The sequence below is a fragment of the Corticium candelabrum genome, chromosome 1 (genome assembly GCF_963422355.1).
Source record: "Corticium candelabrum chromosome 1, ooCorCand1.1, whole genome shotgun sequence".
NCBI classification, from domain to species: Eukaryota; Metazoa; Porifera; class Homoscleromorpha; order Homosclerophorida; family Plakinidae; genus Corticium; species Corticium candelabrum.
This window is the reverse complement of record NC_085085.1, coordinates 8,888,748-8,907,082: the sequence shown is the minus strand read 5'-3', so window position 1 is coordinate 8,907,082 and position 18,335 is coordinate 8,888,748. Positions and strand designations below refer to the sequence as shown.

Here is an 18,335-nt window from a genome sequence, read left to right as displayed (position 1 = left end):
ACACACACTTGCTGTGCAACGGTTCCATATCTGCTACATAACCAAGACATACTCTAGAGACTGGTGATCTTGCATTATTGCTGATCTATCTACAAAAACAAGCATCACTTCCAATAAAGCCAAGTCACCTTTCTGTCTGTTAAATTGGCATCTAACAAGATTCTCCTGATGACCCAAGAAACCCAACGATGTATAACAGTCAACTTATCTAACAAAGATTTCTCTCAAAGCAAACTTATCCTAAACACGTGCATCATTGCAAGTCAATTAGATAACTTTCAGAATAATTTCTTTCAGTAACTGGCTGATTTTGACAAAGTAGCGCTTAAATTCTAGCCCGTCGCCCTGGGTTTCAAGAAATATCCAACATATTAAATGCAATCACTTGTTCCCATTGCCACATGCATTTACCTTCGATCTGCGTAGATCTACCAATACTTCGTCTCCATCCAAAGGAAAAAAGGTAATTCTAAACACCAGGTCACGTTTTGTTCGATCGCTCACACTAGCGACAACCTATTCGCAAAAACATTTATGACACACTACTGTATATCAATAAATAGAAATGAGGATGGTATCACCTCGTCAGCTGTAGCTCTCTTCACTAGACATCCAAGTTTTTCTAAAGCACTCTTGGTCAACAGCATCGTCTCTTTCACTCCACAACTAGTTCTGAATCTTGTCATTCGTTTCACCAACCGTTGAAACAATGTCTACAGGAGACACATTACAATAAAATCCTGCTGACATAAAGCATACCGTATCCGTCCAAATACAAGCCCCGGGCCTTCAATTCAAACCACTTTGCAACTTAGAGTGTTGTTCTTAATAAGAGACCCGGACTGAATAGAAGACCCACTCTGTCTTCAGCTGCATGTATACAGGCAAGATTTGTTCCGACCTCCAGCTGAGGCACCTACTCAACCACTCATTTAAACTATCATCTATTCTTTCAGGTGTGTGGGAATCACTACCAACATTGATGGTGCGAGGATAATGACCTGCATGAAGAACGAAAGCACTGCAAAGCAAGTCAAACATCATCTCTACCTTGGCAATGACAAATCACAATCAGCAGAAGCAACTAGGCCGATACTGGCAGATGATACACAACAGGAGGAAGACGATCTAGCACTTTCGGAAGAATCAGACTTTGAAGGCTTCACTGCAGGCAACTTGCTGTAACGTTTATGTATCTGGACCACCACGTGAACAGATACCAGTAGTGTATGCAATTGACAAGTGAAGCAAATCTCTAGTGGGCAGTCAATATCTTCGTAGTATATAAATCCCCAAATAAATACAAGCTCCAGGTCTTTATTAGTACACAAACACGCTTTTGCATTCCTCCATTCATTTCCAGCTCCGGGGCTTGTATTTGGAAGGATACGGTATTATGAGTATTAACTAACATTTGACAAACAACTCACTTGTGACTGGCCAGGTGTCGAGGAAATCTGGCTTGGAAGCAACCAGTACTCTGCACGTGCAGGCTGTGAAAAACTGGGAGCATTTGCCCTTTCTTGTTCACTCGACGTCGTGCTGCTCACATGTACTACTCTCAGTGTCATCAACTCGGTCATAAGCGACTGCCTATTTTGCGGCTCTGGCTGTGAAGCAGGTATTCGAGCCGGATCGACACTATACACAAAAACAATTTCAAAAACAGAACAATCCACTCGTCTGTACTTCACTAACAACTTTACAGAAGTATCTAAGGTAGTCTCGGGAGTCAGAGACGAGCAATGGCGTTTGAGCACAGGAGTGGAAGGAGACGACAGTAAATGAGACGACACGGTCGTCGATCTCCTGTAATCAAAAGTGCCTACTATTCGTGACATTGGCTACTATGTCGACAGACTTACTTGGTAAACCATCTGTGTCTTTTTATCTGCTGAATCGTAAATCGGTCACCTGGTACTCGTTGAAGAATTCTTCTCAGTAGAGCTACAGCAACCGTACCGAATACAATTAGTACAACATGCACGAATTCTTTTCAATTAACTGGATATGAACAGCCCTAAAATGTACTGTACACACTAAACGTGAAATCCTGCTACTAGAATAAACAGGTTACACCTACTTTAGTAGTTTGACTTCTTTGGTATTCAGGCCAGATCAATTGAATTTCTTTAATGCTTGAATTCATTCGTCCAGTTTTGAGCTTGACCAAAATAAAAATAAGTTTTGATGTGTGTATGAGCAATGATATTATGCTTGACGTATTATTAAAAACAATTTGGTACAATAGCATATATCCAATAAGTAGGTATGACTCCAGTGTTAAGAGTGCATGTAGGCCGGCAACTGTTTCCACGTTCCGCTCACTTTCGACATCATTTGCTTTAGTGGCCATTTTGTTATCTCACGGTGTTTGTGGGCAGTGGAATGAGAGACGTGCATTCTCAAACTACCACACAATCATTACATCTTTTATAATTTGATTGGTCAGTCCAGTTTTCATGTCCAAATATTCGAGCATCAAGAAATTTGGTTCGTCTGGCCTTAGCATTCGTAAACACGCCAAAGACAACTACATGTAATAACAACTCGGCACTGCACCAAAAACATGATTGCAATACTGGAATGTGTGCAGAGTATTTCTAATTCCTTGGTCAACAGACTGCATTTGTACTAAACGACGACATAGTTGTACTTACACAAAGGCCAATTTGAAATTTTGTTCCATGGACTAAGGTTTAGAGACTTCTTTGTGCAGTAATCACAAAACTCTTTGCACTCCTCGTCTGGTCTGTTCCACGGAAGTTCTAGAACAAGACAATGCCAACAAATATCGTTTGAAGAATACGAAACGCTGACATTCCGACGTCACCTCCAGCCAACATCGCCACAAGTATGACTCCACAGGACCAGACATCTGCAGGTTGAGCATAATATTCTTCGCCACTTAATACCTATGAAAACAATGTAAATAAAATTGGTTCTCTTACTTTATTTTAGGCCCAAGAGACACAACCAACACATACGCAAGCAGAAGCATGCCTTGCTCGAGAACAAAATACAGTAAGACAACTGACAACACAAACTTAATTGACAGAAACTTGATTTACATGTTTTCTACTGTACTTTGCTGATATCAAATAACTAACTAAGAACAGGAATCCATTAATTAAATCACGAAATCAAATGTTGCATTTACAGCAACACCTCAAATGCAGAGCTGTCTTTGACATATAAAGAAGTGTAGCACCTCACTTTTGAAATGCGTTTGTAATTGAATGGTTAAATGTGCAGGTTGGCTTGTAAACATTCATCCCAGTACTTGACATTTGTTTGATTAGTGGATTGTCACTGCTGTCAGTACTACCATGTTCTTTTGATACCACTGGTCAATGACAAGCCAAAAACCGTCATCATGCAGTTCGTATTAGTTGTACATGCAGGTGCATACAAAATTAAATTTCACAGAAAATTTGCACAAGACTGCCTGCATTGCATATTCTTACATGCTCCCCCATTACATAGCATTGTTTGCATTCAAGCTCCGCCACACATGCATGTACTACCACTGTGGAGACATTAGCAGGTGAACATCAATTAGTTAGGTTCATTAGCTATTGCACCTAATAATTGACTTACAGTCAGTTACACTAAGGCCATGCACAGTCATAAAGAACAAAAGTTCAAACATTAAAGGTATATGTACATACATCAAGTACATGGTATCTTCTTTTTTGATATGTTTGTGATAGAATAAAGTACCATTTAAATAGGAATAGTCTGATAAAGATAACAGCCCACCTCGGGTGAAACATATGGTGGGGTACCACAACATTTGCTAAGCTTTCTCTCTTGTCCACGATGACAAAACACAGTAGAAAGGCCGAAATCAGTTATTTTCAGATTATCTGTTGGAAACAGTAGCCTTCTTTTAGCTCTATTTGCTATTCAAAACAACAGCCCTAAGCATAACCATTCTGATCCAAAAGAATATTCTCGGGCTTCAAATCACGATGAGTGATTCCTTTATTGTGCAGAAATTCCTAAAACACCAACAACAAAATATACTGATTGCATAAGTCGGATACTTACAAACCAGACTACAACATTTCTAATATAGCCAAGACACTATGTACACTAAAATCACATATACAAACAACTTCTACAATGAAGTTAAATTTAATCATAGTGTCAGCATCTGCTGTCGTGAGATGTTACAACTGGATGTGATAAATAGACTATAATCAGCCTTCATCCTCTTCATCTGTCTTATGCACGCATGGTGTGTGTATGAAAGTATGTATCTATGTCAATATCTATGGAAAAATTACTATATGCTACAGACCTGCCAACCTGGCTACATCAAAATGTGTGAGTTTGCAGGCAAAAATGTGAAATTTTTAGCTATGCCTACAATAGCATTAATATCAATAAAAGTTATGTCATAGTTTAATAATATACAATTATCAAAATTTAAATATTTGCATGCCCACTCGAAGTAAAAGCCATTAATTAATTAAAGTACACTTAATTAAGTAAAATACAACAAATGCACAACCAATTATCGTGTCTAATTAGCGGCAAGTCTTCCAACATCAGCACCAATTATGTACTACTGCCTATTAGTGTATAATATAAGCTTATACTAAATATAAGAATAAGACATATGGACATTCTCGCAACCAGGTGCGATGTTCTATATTGTGTTGTTTTGTGGCCTTCTTCACTTTTCAGCATTCCTTGGGTGTAGTCTCGCGTAGCCAGCCCCTCCCCTTTCCAACTTCCGGACATTTTATACAGTTTTGCATGACAGACTCCTCCTTCTATATCTGATTGATTAATGAATATAATTGACCAAATATAGAAAGAGCCAGATGGAGAATGGGCTGGCACACATAAACTTCTAGATATCAGGTATGTACTACAGTTGTACACAGAACAAGCACACCCATCATTAGTCACACCCACCAATGGTCAGAATGCAGGAGATTTGGCAGCTCTGTATGTATGTATGTGTGTATGTAGATGTATGTGGTATGTATGCTCAAATTAGATTATCTGACAGAGACAAACCCATGCCTGAGATTTGTTGTATTCGACAACTCAACCGTCATCATGTATGTAATGTATGTGTATGCCTGTCTGACGTTCAATCCAGACGTAGATAGCACTAGCGTTGTCATCACCATTCTTTTTGGACTTGCCATCATTACCATGTACTCACTGACTTTCAGCTCAAAAGTCAGCAATCTTAAACCTGCTTCTAACATTTATAAAGAAACAATGGCAAGAACAAGGAAACTTACCACTCCAGCAATAAGCTGCTGAAAGAAAGTCCTTGCTTGACTTTGCTTCATCCCTACATCTGGTTCTAAACCAATAACATATTGTATTTGTACCACACTCTAATAATCTACGTGTAAATTCACAACTGTAAAGTTCATTAATTAGAAAATAACATACAAAATTGCATGTGCTCTGTTCTTGATCTTGCAACAGCAGGTGAGTATCAAATAATCGCACTACAATGATCTATAGAGCTAAAGAGAACGAAGAGCAAACACATATACTGACAAAGATCTGTGATCCCAAAGAGAAAAGAGAGCGAACACAAATACTAAGTAGCATGAAATTATAAAAGCAATTGCCAACTATGGTACAAGAGCGCAAAATGTCCTAACTCAAACACCTTTGCAAAGCGTTAATTAAGTTTAACTTCGCAAACAGATAAGCCCAAACTTCATAAGGTCTGCACATGAAAGCAAATGATCACCAACCATATCCATTGTCAGCAATATGCAATAATAAATTTGCAAGTTTTAGTTAATTTTAGCATAAATCTAGTGGAACAAATACAGTATTGTATTAACAAATACTACAAACCTATGCGATCAAACAGCTCTCCACCGGAAGCATACTCCAGAAACAAATACTGAAGATGGCCCTCAGTCCGACAGCCATAGAATTGAATAAACAATGGATCTCGAAGCATCTTCATTATGCAGATCTAAAACCAAGCAAGGAAAAATAACAACACAACAAAACAAACACAACAATGTCAATTATGACAGTCGTTCCTCTTCTTAGTTTACCTGAAATTCTGATTCAAATAACACAAACCAGTGACTATCTAACATTTCAAAGTCCTTCTACTGTATCTAATCTATTGTAAAGCTCGTAATGGAAGCTAGAAAACTGTGCATTTCTATGAACACGACAGAAATAAATTAATCATCATCATCTGTAGCTATTATAATGTAACACTTTAATGGCTGACGAATTAAGAAAAGACAACTAAACGTTGGCTCATACGAACTTAAGATGCTATAAACGACTGCAACATTTTCTCAGAAAATTCAGCTCATTATTCAAAATTAAATGACTACTATACCCTTAGCCCGGATATCCGGGCCTTGGGTAATGATTGACAAAGTGGCAGTAGTAAAGCAGATTCCAAGTTGACCCAAACAACAAAAAAGTTCATCTGCTTCATTTAATTAAGTGGCAAATTAAGTTAAACAAGTGTCTATATCATAAAATGACAATTTGAAAAACTAACAGCAAATCATTTTAACTTAACAACTATTCAAATCAGTCACCTTAACCCAAAAGCTTTATCAGTTCAACATTTGTAATTATATATACGTATATAAACACACACACACACCACACACACACAAGCGCACATGCATGCACCATCCATCATCCATCCATGTTCTGCCTTCACTTGAGTAAGTACGCCACATTGTTAGGTCACTGCCATAATCGGTAGACTTTATGCCCCCATTGTAATCTCTTGATTCTGTTCGAATTCTGATAGCAGAACTTCATACGATTTCTATAACCTTCCTGTTTAAAGTTTTGGTGGCAGCGATAACAAAAGAGGATCTTTGGACTGCTGTTCTATGTTTCTGTCGTTGGTGATTGACAAAACCTGTAAAGGTGCAACCAGGTTGAGTACACTGTAGGTCAGCCTGATCTGATATTCACTTCCTCTCCTTTCTTTCCTTCCTCTTTCTTTTTTCATCTTTTCCATTTCCTCAGCTTCCTCATTCAACTCTGTAACTACAGCGTCCAGAATGGATCTCAGCTTACCACAATCTTGGGAAATGTGCATCCATTCGGTGTTGAGCTCACGTTTCTTCAAATCTCTCATCACAATATCGACCCATCTCAGTTTCTGGCCGCCTACAGAATACTTACCCCTTCAAACTTGCAAACCAGCAGTTGCTTTGGAATACGGTGAGGCTCCATCCTGACTACATGGCCTAGCCACTTTTGTCTTCTCTTCCTGATCATTGCTTCAACAGTCTCAACATTTGCCTTACTGTAGTCCGAACACACACACACACACACACACACACACACACACACACACACACACACACACACACACACACACACACACCTCATTGTAACAACATAAAAATTAAACAACCTATCATATTTGCTTTAACAATTAAGCTTAATAATTTGTGTTCACCAAATATTTAAAAAAGAGCAAACCGTTAGTGCATAAATTTGCGTGAAACATGCGCAGCCTATTGCACGCCTAGACTACTACTAGAGCTATGCGTACGTGAAGCTAATAATTATTAGATCGAGCTCAGTACAACCTCCTTACGAATGCTTTCTGCAGCGTTGTCTACAACCGCCCTCCTGAGGTCAATGATTTTTACTGCCAAATTCTCCTGCGTTTCTCGGTTTACAAGCAAACGTACTCTACAAACCAAGCTTTATTTTACGCTGCGTTAACAATGTTATATATGTATTCGACTGTACTCTCCGTAAGCGCCTTCTCCTAAAACCTCAGCCATGTCCCAGCCGTCCACGAACGGAGTCATCTTGACCACGTGATTATTGGCGCGTTCTCGACTCAGTCAGTTCCCGGATAATTATAACAAGGTTGCAACTTAGAACGTACTAGAGAACTCCAAACAAGATATTGATAACCAGCATTTGAGTAACATAGCATGTTTGAGAAGCTGCAGCAACAACTGGAACTTAACATTTATTAACTATGACGTTTGACTTTCATGGTGACATAGAGCTAAGACTCAGTTCACATCCAAAATGGCAGATAATTACTTAATTAAACCAGATACACCATTACTTTGTCAAAAACATGAAAAGATGTGTACAACATAGTCTTTGGCTTGTTCTAATTACATACTGGAAACCTACCTACGCAGCCCCTATGCTTCTTTGTCAAGGGGAGACCATCGTAAACATTTTGGATCAATTAATTGACAATGTTTAGCCTTAGATAGCCTCTTTCTTCTGTGATCTTTCAACAGCTCCTGTATTTTAGACAAAAAGACATATAAAAAGTTAATTTCTATATTCAAAAGCTACTAGAACAAAATCTTACAGGACAACGAAGCACGATGTGTTTGCCCTTCCAATATTTCAACATTCCTAAGCTTTGCAAAGTACTAATGATATCATACTGACAGATCGCTGTTTCAGAGCTCAGATCTGTTAAAAAGCATCATTAATTAAAGTGGACAAAAACGGTCAAACTGCTCAAAGCATGTACCTTTGACACTTATTGTTGGTCGCTTATAGTCTAATAGAAAGTCTAGAAGAACTCCTTTCCAGTAGCTACGGTACGTTAGTAGTCCCAAGTCAGAGAGGGGCTTTTCAGGTGATCCAACCTTATCTTCCATCTTTGACAGCAAGTAACCTGTAATAATTATTAAACCTCATTAAATGCTGTAACAATATACACATGACTCAACCACTCACTAAACTCAATTAGCATTTTCCCATATCCTTTGCGCATGTGCTGAGGCAAAGTGAGAATACAAGACAAATTATACCTCAAAGCAGATTCTTTCTCCTAAAACAATTTAATATCTACAGTAGTGATATTACAGGATCAAATAACAGAGGACTGAATGTAACACGTGATTATCTATACTCAAAGCATTTAAGATGCCTCATCATGTCTGAATGCAGACAGAACTGTAAATCTATTGTAAATCTAAACATCAGCATTAGTTAGCGAATTAGCAATCAACACTACTTCACTAATATAAAAATACACTGACAGTGGCCTGTACTACACATTCATTTTTCTTGACTTTCACAAAATCCAACTGAAAAATGCCAAAATTGAGCTGATTGAAAACATAAAATATAACAGATGTCAACATTGCTGGATATCTCATGATGTTGACAGATGCAAGATATGATCCAAGAATGTAACTAGTTATATTGTTCCACAATAATATAATCAGCACTTCTTAATCACCCTCAGCATGTTACAAACTTGGATTAGGCACTGGGTTACCAGTACACATCAGATGAGTCATAACAACACTAAGTAAAAGTTGATAATTACTTGACTAACTTAACTTGCTGAGTAATACAAAAATGTTAGCTGAGGAAAACCATTCAGCAAACAACTAAAAAGATTTCTGTCAATCTTATCACTTGACATAGATGAGTAAAGTGACAACCCTGTAGGAGCTAGATATTTGCATCTGCCAACATCATAAACAGCATGCTGGTCAGCCATCAGTAATCTCTTGAGACTTCAAAGAAGATAAAACACAATGACCACCAGCAACTCTGACAACCTGAGTCTTAGAAATGTGTCTGATAAACATATAACAATACCTTGTCATAGTCACTAATCCTGCAGACAAACTATAACTAGTGCAGCAGCACTGCAAGTGAAACAGTCTTCAAATGTAAGATATCACAAAGTGTGAACACCTCTCTGACAAGCTGCCTCAAAGTTATTGCAAGTTACTGTAAAATTTGATAGTAACAAAGGAAGTTAGTTCTGAAGTTCCAAGAAATTTGTCAAATGCAAAAGCAAGAAGGCAAACGCAAGATGTTGAATATAGATGAGAATATAGCTATTCTTGATGAAATCAGAAGAACTTGTATATTGTACTTGGCGAGTGGTACAGACTGAGTGTACTGTAACAAAGCTTAATTCAGAGACCAACTATTTTGATAACCTTAGGGGCTGTCCATAATTGTTGACAGTTTTTACGAAACGAAAAACTTTTGTTTTTCATACCCCACCCACCCACACCGAAAACAAAAGTTACATTACAATGTTGCTACTATGTATGATCTAGATGACCCAGGCATCTATTATGTCCACAAATAACAAAGAGCATTACACACTCTCAAGAAGGCTAAGTTCAAGATTTGCTAGAACAGAATGACAGATTACTGGACAGTCAACGGGTATTAAAAGTAGCGTCAGCACATCAAGTAGTCATTGCTTTTAATACTCAAGCTGATCTTTTTTGCATGGTCTTCATCTCTTCATTAGATTCAAACGGTGTTTCTGATTCTCAGCATCCAAAAACGATGGTACACAATTGCTCTTGGCTGTGGTTTCCTAGTTGATCTGCTTGAGAGAACAGTCGATCCCGCGCTGTTTCATTTGGTCGAGTATTTCGTAACCCACAGGGTCTTTGTTTCCCGAAAACTGCCTTCCTGTCATCCACTGGAGATACTTTCCACAGTGTCTCAATCACACAGTAGTAGAGACTACTACTAATGTTCTCAGATTCCGAGAAGAACAAACCCTTACTGCACTGCCCACAAAAAGCATTCTCTCTATGACTGCCATATCCGATTTCAACATCGGATGCCAGCACAGTTTGCAAATATAATACTGTGCTGTGTAAACAGTCTATAGCATCAACATTATTAATGGCTTTCAACCCACCCACCCACATGTGAAAGTTTTTCGTTTCGTAAAGACTGTCAACAATTACAGATCTACAGATCATGGCCCTAAACAGCTATCTACTGAGAGTGACATGAGGCTGTTCAGATTATGAGCAGAGGGTCTGCTGCACTACACATGATGTACATCACATACTATGTACTGTATCGATTATCAACCTGTACAAGGCCACATGAAAGCAGCTACACATACGTGCTACAAACAAGTGGAGACACTACTGTAATATCACTGACACTGTAACAAAATACTGTCCTGCATTTTAGAGTTTACTGTAAGTAGGCCAATCACATATATAAATATATACATATATATAAACAAAATTACTTCAAAATTAATAGATGGTACAACAAAGTCAACTGCTTGGTGCTAGTAATTGGCTTAATTAATCATAAATTAGGCCACTTTATTGATTCATAGCTTCTGATCAGCGCCCACATAGAAAACTATGCCTCGCACGAAATCACCATTATCTCCATTACCTATGAGCAATATCGTTGATTCACAAGCAACATGTTCAAGTAGATCAACTTTTGTGGGTATTGTTTGACAACAAAGAAGACCATCCTTCCGTGAAAGATTTATTACTAGTATGAAACAGTCTCCAATGTTTGATTTATTGTTATGATATTGAACAAGTTATTGTTGTCATTAATATTATAATACTTAATGTCTTGGACATCCGGTCAATTCAGTGCAGTACATACCGTTACTGTACAAGAAATAGTGAAAAAAATTAATGGCATAATGGTCCACCCGCCTTCATTTTGAGATCAACTTCTGATGAGAAACTATGAGTCAACAAATAGTGGCCTATCATGCAACATACGTGTTATTTGCTTGCCCATAACTACAAACAATACACAGTCAAATGAACTTCTTCCTCTCTGGGTACCAACAATCTCACTAAGTAGATGGGGACTTAGTAAATAAAAACTAACTTTGTCACTGAGCCCATCATATTACCTTATCATAATGTACTTTTCAAAACTCAAATGCATTAGGAAGTTTCATCATTCTTACAAGTTGTTCATTACTTTCAGAAATTCTAAACTACGTCATCGTTATAAAAAGAAATTACATAATAATTGATTACATTAGACAACAACCAGACAAGCTTGTAAGTGTCACGTGATTGTAACAGTATGAATTAGGTGCATAATATATTAGCTGTTTGTCTATTAGCAGCCCCTTCTTCGTTTACGGCATTCTCTAATACTGTGTTGCTTCCTCCATTTAAAAAAGCCATTTGGAGAGATTCCTTTACAATCAACAGTGTTACTGCCTTCATTTGCTGCCACCACCAACAGAGTTAGATTCTATCCCACAATGTACCTTATTAGACTCATGTCTGAGGTGACAAACTTTGGATATGGCTAATGACAGGCAGAGGTCTGCATCATTCAGGTATTCACACACATTATTCACACTTGTACCAACCCCTTTTAATTTTTTTAATATTTTCCCCTATTAAGAATAGGCATGAAAACCTTCTATGATAGCCAAAAACGTTGGAACCGCGTGATTCATTAATTTCCAAATTTGTCAAATTTGGCCATTATGGTATGTGCCAGATTCTGGCTGCATCATAACACATGCAGCTGTAAAGTTTCCACATGATAAAAACTGCAAACTACAGCTAATGTTACTAAACATAAAATAGATGAAAACATAATATTTCCATCACCAACTTATGTTGTTGAAAGAAAACCCTGCATGACTCACTTTTGAGAAATATCCAACAACATGACAGCCACTTGAATCAGCTTCAGTCATAATGTAAAACAAAAATGGTTCAACTTCATAATACAGTGTCTTGTGATCAAGAAACAGCTTAGCAAATAAGCACAATTTCTGACAGTATGCCTAGTCCACAACAACATTGTTCAGCACAGTGAATCATAAAACGTGTCAACCAAAGAACACTTACAGTGCTCACAGCACCATCAACTTCAAACACAGATATTACTCCCTTGCGATAAATTTCAATTCCAGGTGGGTGTCTTTGGTTGCATCTCACCTAATACCATCTCTGCTTATCTCCAAATCACAAATCACAACAAAACAATAACATACCATATGTCTTTGAAGACTAACGCTACATTTCTTGTATTCAAAGCAAAATTCACATATAGATATTCTACGAAGATGTTGGTATTCACTAGGGTATGGAGAAGAATACCATGTTTGTATCTCATTGCCTCCAAACTCAACACACTGAATGCCAGTTACAGGAGATGCCTTAACCATCAGAGAAGGCTTCACATCTTCCTGCCAATATGACATACTTTAGTAGGCATGATGTTAACACTTATACCCCATCTACACTGGAAATTGATTTTGTGTAACTGCTCTGAGAACTGTTCTGATACTACACAGCACTCTAAGTCTTTTGTTCCAAAACACTTACACTCAAACTTCAGTCCTTTCTCAATGAGATACAGTATTTAGGCATTCAACAATTATCATTAACCACAGAAGATCGGAAATTTTAGAAAGATGTAGTACAGCTTACAAGACAAACACCCTACATGCAGAATAATATGCGCTTGCCTCAGAACTGACCAGAAAACCATATGATCGTTTGTACACACTTCAATTGATCAAACACCTGAAACATGGCTAAAAACTGCTATTCTTTTGGTTACATAATTGTTCTAGAAAGTTCAGAAACAGTTGGAGAATTCCAGTGCAAACAGAGTATACAAACCCATATAACGGTAATGAATGTGAACATACCATGAGCATTTTAGCCTGTTGCTGAGCTGTTGTAAACCAATTAACTTCCTCCTCTGGAGGAGAGCTTCTGACATCAAATGCTTTCCCACTATCCTTAACTTCATTCAGACTGTCCATAAAGTTTTCATTTTCTTCTTCACCTTCTCGACCATCTTCAACCTTCACACATCACACAAAAATCTGTACAAAGGCCAACCATCCTCTACTCTAAATAATGAGCTTGCTTCCTTGCACCTAAGACATGCTATACCTTAATTTAATAATAAAAGAACAAAACAAACTGTTACATGGTATAATTCATATACTTTCATTCCAAACAAAAGATCCTAAAATAATGACTTCAAATTGATCAAACATGCTTGAACATGTATGAATTAATTGACTACTATAAACATGCTTACTCTACAATTTTGCTAAGAACGTGCATATTATTAAGAATAATAATAACAATAACAATAATAAGGGAAGTTTCTGTGATCTGGCGTGGGGACCATTAGCAATGAAGATCAGTGCTTTCCTGGTAGTCATTAATATCTACTGGGCACTGTTCAGAGCTGGCGAAATCCCCGTAACAATCAATAATCGATGTGCCAGTTACCAACGCCAGATGGATTACACGGAAATATATATCTCTCTGGGACTTACCTGCCGGGTTGGAAGGCGCCCAGTGGAGAGTAAAGACTCCACTTACCTTACCTAGAGGGTGATGACAACATAATAATAATGATAGCTTTGTCCATGAGACTATGACTCGTTTCAGTCATTGGGGAATTTCTGTGGTCTGGCGAACGGTTGACGATGATGTTCAGCACTTTCCTGGTGGTCATTGATATACACTAGGTGTCTTGTTCCAAGTTCGTGGTCACCGTAATGCCTGCAATCTATATTGAATGGGCTAGACATGACTGCCGTGTGGACTACACAGAAACATGTACCCTGCTGGGCTCACTTGCTGAGTTGGTGGCCACCCAGATGGGGGTAAAGACCCCACTTGCCCATCATGGAGGGGTATAACAAAACATAATATATTACTATTATTATTACATGTCGTCATCACTCTCTCAGTAGGACAAGTAGGGTCTTTACCCTCAACTGGGCACCCAACAACCTGGCAGGTACGTCCCACAGAGGTATATGTTTCTGTGTAATTCATATGGCACTAATAACTGGCATATCAATTATTGATTGTGTGCACTACAAGGATTTCGCCAGCTGTGAACAGCATGGCCAGTAGATATCGATGACCACCAGGAAAGCACTGATCCTCATTGCCAATGCCAGATTGCAAAACTTCTCATTGACGGAAACAAGTCTACTCTCATAGACATAGCTAGATAAACAGTAAAAAGAAGCAACATACTCATTTTTCATTATATTGCTCGTGTTCTCGCCAGTACCGTCATTTTGACGGTTGGGAGAGGGAAGGAACGTTTGGAGTGGGGAAAACAGCATTTATTGACAGTTGGGAACAGAATTGGAAAGCCTTAGCATGCATAGTGTGACATCACGGATCTAAAGACGTCATTAGTGGTCTTGATGGTCCCAGAGTTGCTACAGAAAAGTACATGTTCTCATGTCAGACATCTGGCAATCTTAGAGAGTGCATGGTCTCCTTGTTGGTGCATGAGGTGAATTCCTGTTGACCTTTCACACAAGAAGTGCTAATGAGACGGTGTTCTACTAATTACTGTAATACCTTCAATCTCATGTTTTGTACACCCTCACCCTTTTAGATCAGCTCATAATTCCAGTTTTAATTAATTACGTCAACTTGTTCTTGTAATAATCTACTGTATTATCTGTCTGTCTTTCTGTGTTATGTTTAATTAACATGGTGATGTTCAATGAGGTTTACTCAACAAGATCTGGGTGGCAATTATATTAAATAGTCTACCAATCATGCAATAGCTTCAAGACTTACATAGTCTTTCTGACATTTTGTTACAGTTAGCTAACCGCACTTCTTTTTAAAATTATAGTTTACGTCTATCATATTTTGTCTCATCTATGTGGAACGTAGGATATCTACATACAACAATATACTACTACGTACTACTAATATACATGCATCTGACTCTAATACAACTAGGGAACAGATAAAGCAATTTTATGACGTCATTACCAAATACATCAACATCAAACATTTGATGATGTCATTAATTGACATCATTATATTTAATGACGGCATGTTGACGGTTGGCAAAAATCCTGGCTAGAACGCTGTTGCTGTTGTCACCCAGAATTGAACCCAGGCCATCATGGTCAGAGAACCAGAACTCTACCCATTAGGCTATATATTATTACCAATTTCAAGCAAAAGTACTAACAACAATGAAAAGGAGCACTAAAGTGCTAAACCCTAAGCACCGAGAAATTGACCCCTTCTAGTTCCAAGGTACTTTGGTAGTAACCATATTTGGTTAGAATCACACCTTTGCACGAGTGCCATGAAACCGTTTCTGTCTAAATAATTAGGCAAAATAGTATTTGGATATATTTTATTGTGCGTGTGGTAGTTTATTTCTTCAGTGTTAGAGTGTTTATTTTGGTTGGTCACCATTTCCGGTAGAACACAAACTACGGATTCTAGCCTCAGCAACCAGGCACAGATACGTACTGTACTCCAATCGCAACAACACCAAACAGTTGCTGCACACATACTGGCAAGCATCTACTCAGTACTGGCAAGTATGCATAATTTAACATCACGCGTGCACGTCACTTTTAGACCCAAGCATCCCAACACTTGTTTATACAGGTGGCTGACAAAGGACAGGCAGTCCTAGCAAATCACTTCAGTGCAGATGCCTGACTGACTTGTGCCGTTGTGTTGCAGGTTCACCTATACTCTCTGTTCGCTATGACCCTGAATGTACTCGAAAGTCAGCAATCAAAATTGGAACGTCCACGCGGACAATCTGCAACAACCATATGTCAAGATTACACTAGCAATAACAGTGAATGCACGCTATGCATTCCAAAGTTGTTTACATGGTTGTTTCCCTCGAGTTGTCAAGTCGGTCGCCATTTCCGGTAAGATGACTACCATAACCCTAGCGCATGCGCCTAGGGTTAACAAGATATTTGAATAGAATTGCTCAACATACACAATGCAACATGCAGATACATACCATATATATATATATATATATATATATATATATATATATATATATATATATGTCACTAGGTCCATTACTAAAGTATTGAACTAGGCAGCCATCAGCCACCACTATTATTTCTTACTACACAACCATCTCATGGGCTAATGTATAGTACTGAAGGTGGCCAGCATTGTATTTTGTTCAACCATATGTAATAACACTAACAATATATTTTTTCTACCACGTTACAATAATTGGTGTACTAAAATTTTAGTAGTTGCCTCAACGGACAACATATTCAGACTCTACAACTAGTTAGATAGATTAAAGCAATCTGGAGTGGTTTCGTCTCCGTCTAGGACCATACCTGTCTGCAGTTGCTACTATTTCGTGAGCTGTTCTTCTGCTTTCCCATCTTGTTCACATCATTGCACCGACTGTCCGCTATCATCCCACCGTCAACGACATCTAGCACAGAACTGCGCTCGACAACCAAGGCGTCGTCACCGCTGATAAGTGGACGCTCCTCATGACGTGTAGACTTCCTTCTCGGTCGATGCCTAGTGGACGACGCCTTTTTACTGTAGAAACCTGACAATCTCTTTGTTGCAAGGCCTGCACATCTTCTCTAGGAAAAGCGGCCCAGCTAAGATAGACCAAAGTTCGGCGTAATTACAAACAAATTCGGAAACCTGCAGAGGACGCGAAGTCTCCATTGTTAATTAACAAAACGAAATCCAAAGACTGTCAAATAAACTCTCGAGACCGTCTCCCATTCAAAGGTGTACACCATGTGTGAAGTCGTCACATCCCAAACAAAAAGGTTTGGCGCGCGCAGTGGCAGTATCACGTGACAACGTTGTCATGACGATCAAAAGACATTCCTTTTTATTCACGCTGCAAAATCTTTGCGCCAGATCGTTTGTTCAATCACTGTCAATCTCTCATTACAGCTGAGCTGAGCAGAGAATTACATCGAATGCAATTGGTAGATAGATGCTCTCTAGCTAGCTAGCTCTAGAGACGGCTTCAGGTATTATTTGACGTGCGCAAGGAGAAATAGTCCTAAAAGGTTGCCTTTGCATTGCAGTCTAGAAGTGCTAGTAGTTAATTAGTGTAAATGTAAAAGTCATATGTAAGCTAATTGTAATCCACAAAACTGCTTTTGCTACTTGCAATTGAATTCACTATGATGCAAAGTTGCACACACACACGCACGCACGCACGCATAATGCAAAGCTGCGAAGCTTGCAAAGACTTTCGTCACGCTGAAAGAGTTACAGCAGCTGCAGGTGGTATATTTTATACACTTGCTGTGAAAACTCTCGGTCTCTGGACAAGACACCATACAGTCTCAAGATCCTACGCTCTAGAGCTTCGAGAATTTCTGCAATGAGTCACATAACGTTTTCAAAGTCTTTAAACAACTTATTACAACAATTATCTGTAAAATTATGGTCACATAATACTAGATTGGTTTTACAACGTTTGAATTTAGAGATAGAGGATGTACGTAGTTGGACATGCATACTTGAGTTGTTGGGGACTTGGGGCGGGGAACGTTCATGTATGTAATAAATATAGCCTACAATAATATAAGTAAATCGATGCCATTATAGGTCGTAGTTTTGGCCGCAATAGTTCTCAACGTCTGAAGACTTGCTTGAGTCCAAAAGCCAAAAGACAAAAGATTCCAGCGCCACAGGGTAGAACAGTCCTCCACATTCCAATACCGATTGCTCGTGTTTGTAATCCTTTCCAATTCTCCTGCCCTTGCAGCGGCTCCGGCCATTTCTGCAGCTTCACATACGTAC

At 38.5% G+C, this 18,335-nt stretch overlaps 2 protein-coding genes across 3 annotated transcripts; both read right to left on the bottom strand.

The window, feature by feature from the left end:
* Positions 1-68: 68 nt before the first annotated feature.
* LOC134183076 (serine/threonine-protein kinase Chk1-like) lies at positions 69-7,902 on the bottom strand. 2 transcript variants are annotated; one of them, XM_062650529.1, is made up of 14 exons: positions 7,744-7,902; positions 7,578-7,683; positions 5,845-5,968; positions 5,268-5,332; positions 3,935-4,004; positions 3,763-3,869; positions 2,834-2,915; positions 2,661-2,768; positions 1,866-1,947; positions 1,699-1,809; positions 1,431-1,641; positions 582-713; positions 412-516; positions 69-345 (listed from the first exon to the last, which is right to left on the bottom strand). In XM_062650529.1, exons 1-14 carry the CDS (start codon positions 7,803-7,805, stop codon positions 268-270), a joined length of 1,443 nt encoding a protein of 480 aa, XP_062506513.1. In that variant the 5' UTR covers positions 7,806-7,902; the 3' UTR covers positions 69-267. The 2 variants fall into 2 exon arrangements, with proteins under 2 accessions (XP_062506513.1, XP_062506521.1); XM_062650537.1 differs by having other exon boundaries at positions 7,586-7,683; positions 7,744-7,760.
* A 45-nt stretch (positions 7,903-7,947) lies between these two features.
* Positions 7,948-17,711, bottom strand: LOC134181071 (histone acetyltransferase KAT7-like). Its single transcript, XM_062648275.1, has 10 exons — positions 17,214-17,711; positions 16,889-17,149; positions 13,418-13,576; positions 12,755-12,949; positions 12,609-12,698; positions 12,404-12,544; positions 8,710-8,803; positions 8,501-8,647; positions 8,333-8,439; positions 7,948-8,261 (listed from the first exon to the last, which is right to left on the bottom strand). The coding sequence occupies exons 1-10, from the start codon at positions 17,235-17,237 to the stop codon at positions 8,157-8,159; spliced, it is 1,323 nt and encodes a 440-aa protein (XP_062504259.1). The 5' UTR covers positions 17,238-17,711; the 3' UTR covers positions 7,948-8,156.
* Positions 17,712-18,335: the final 624 nt, after the last annotated feature.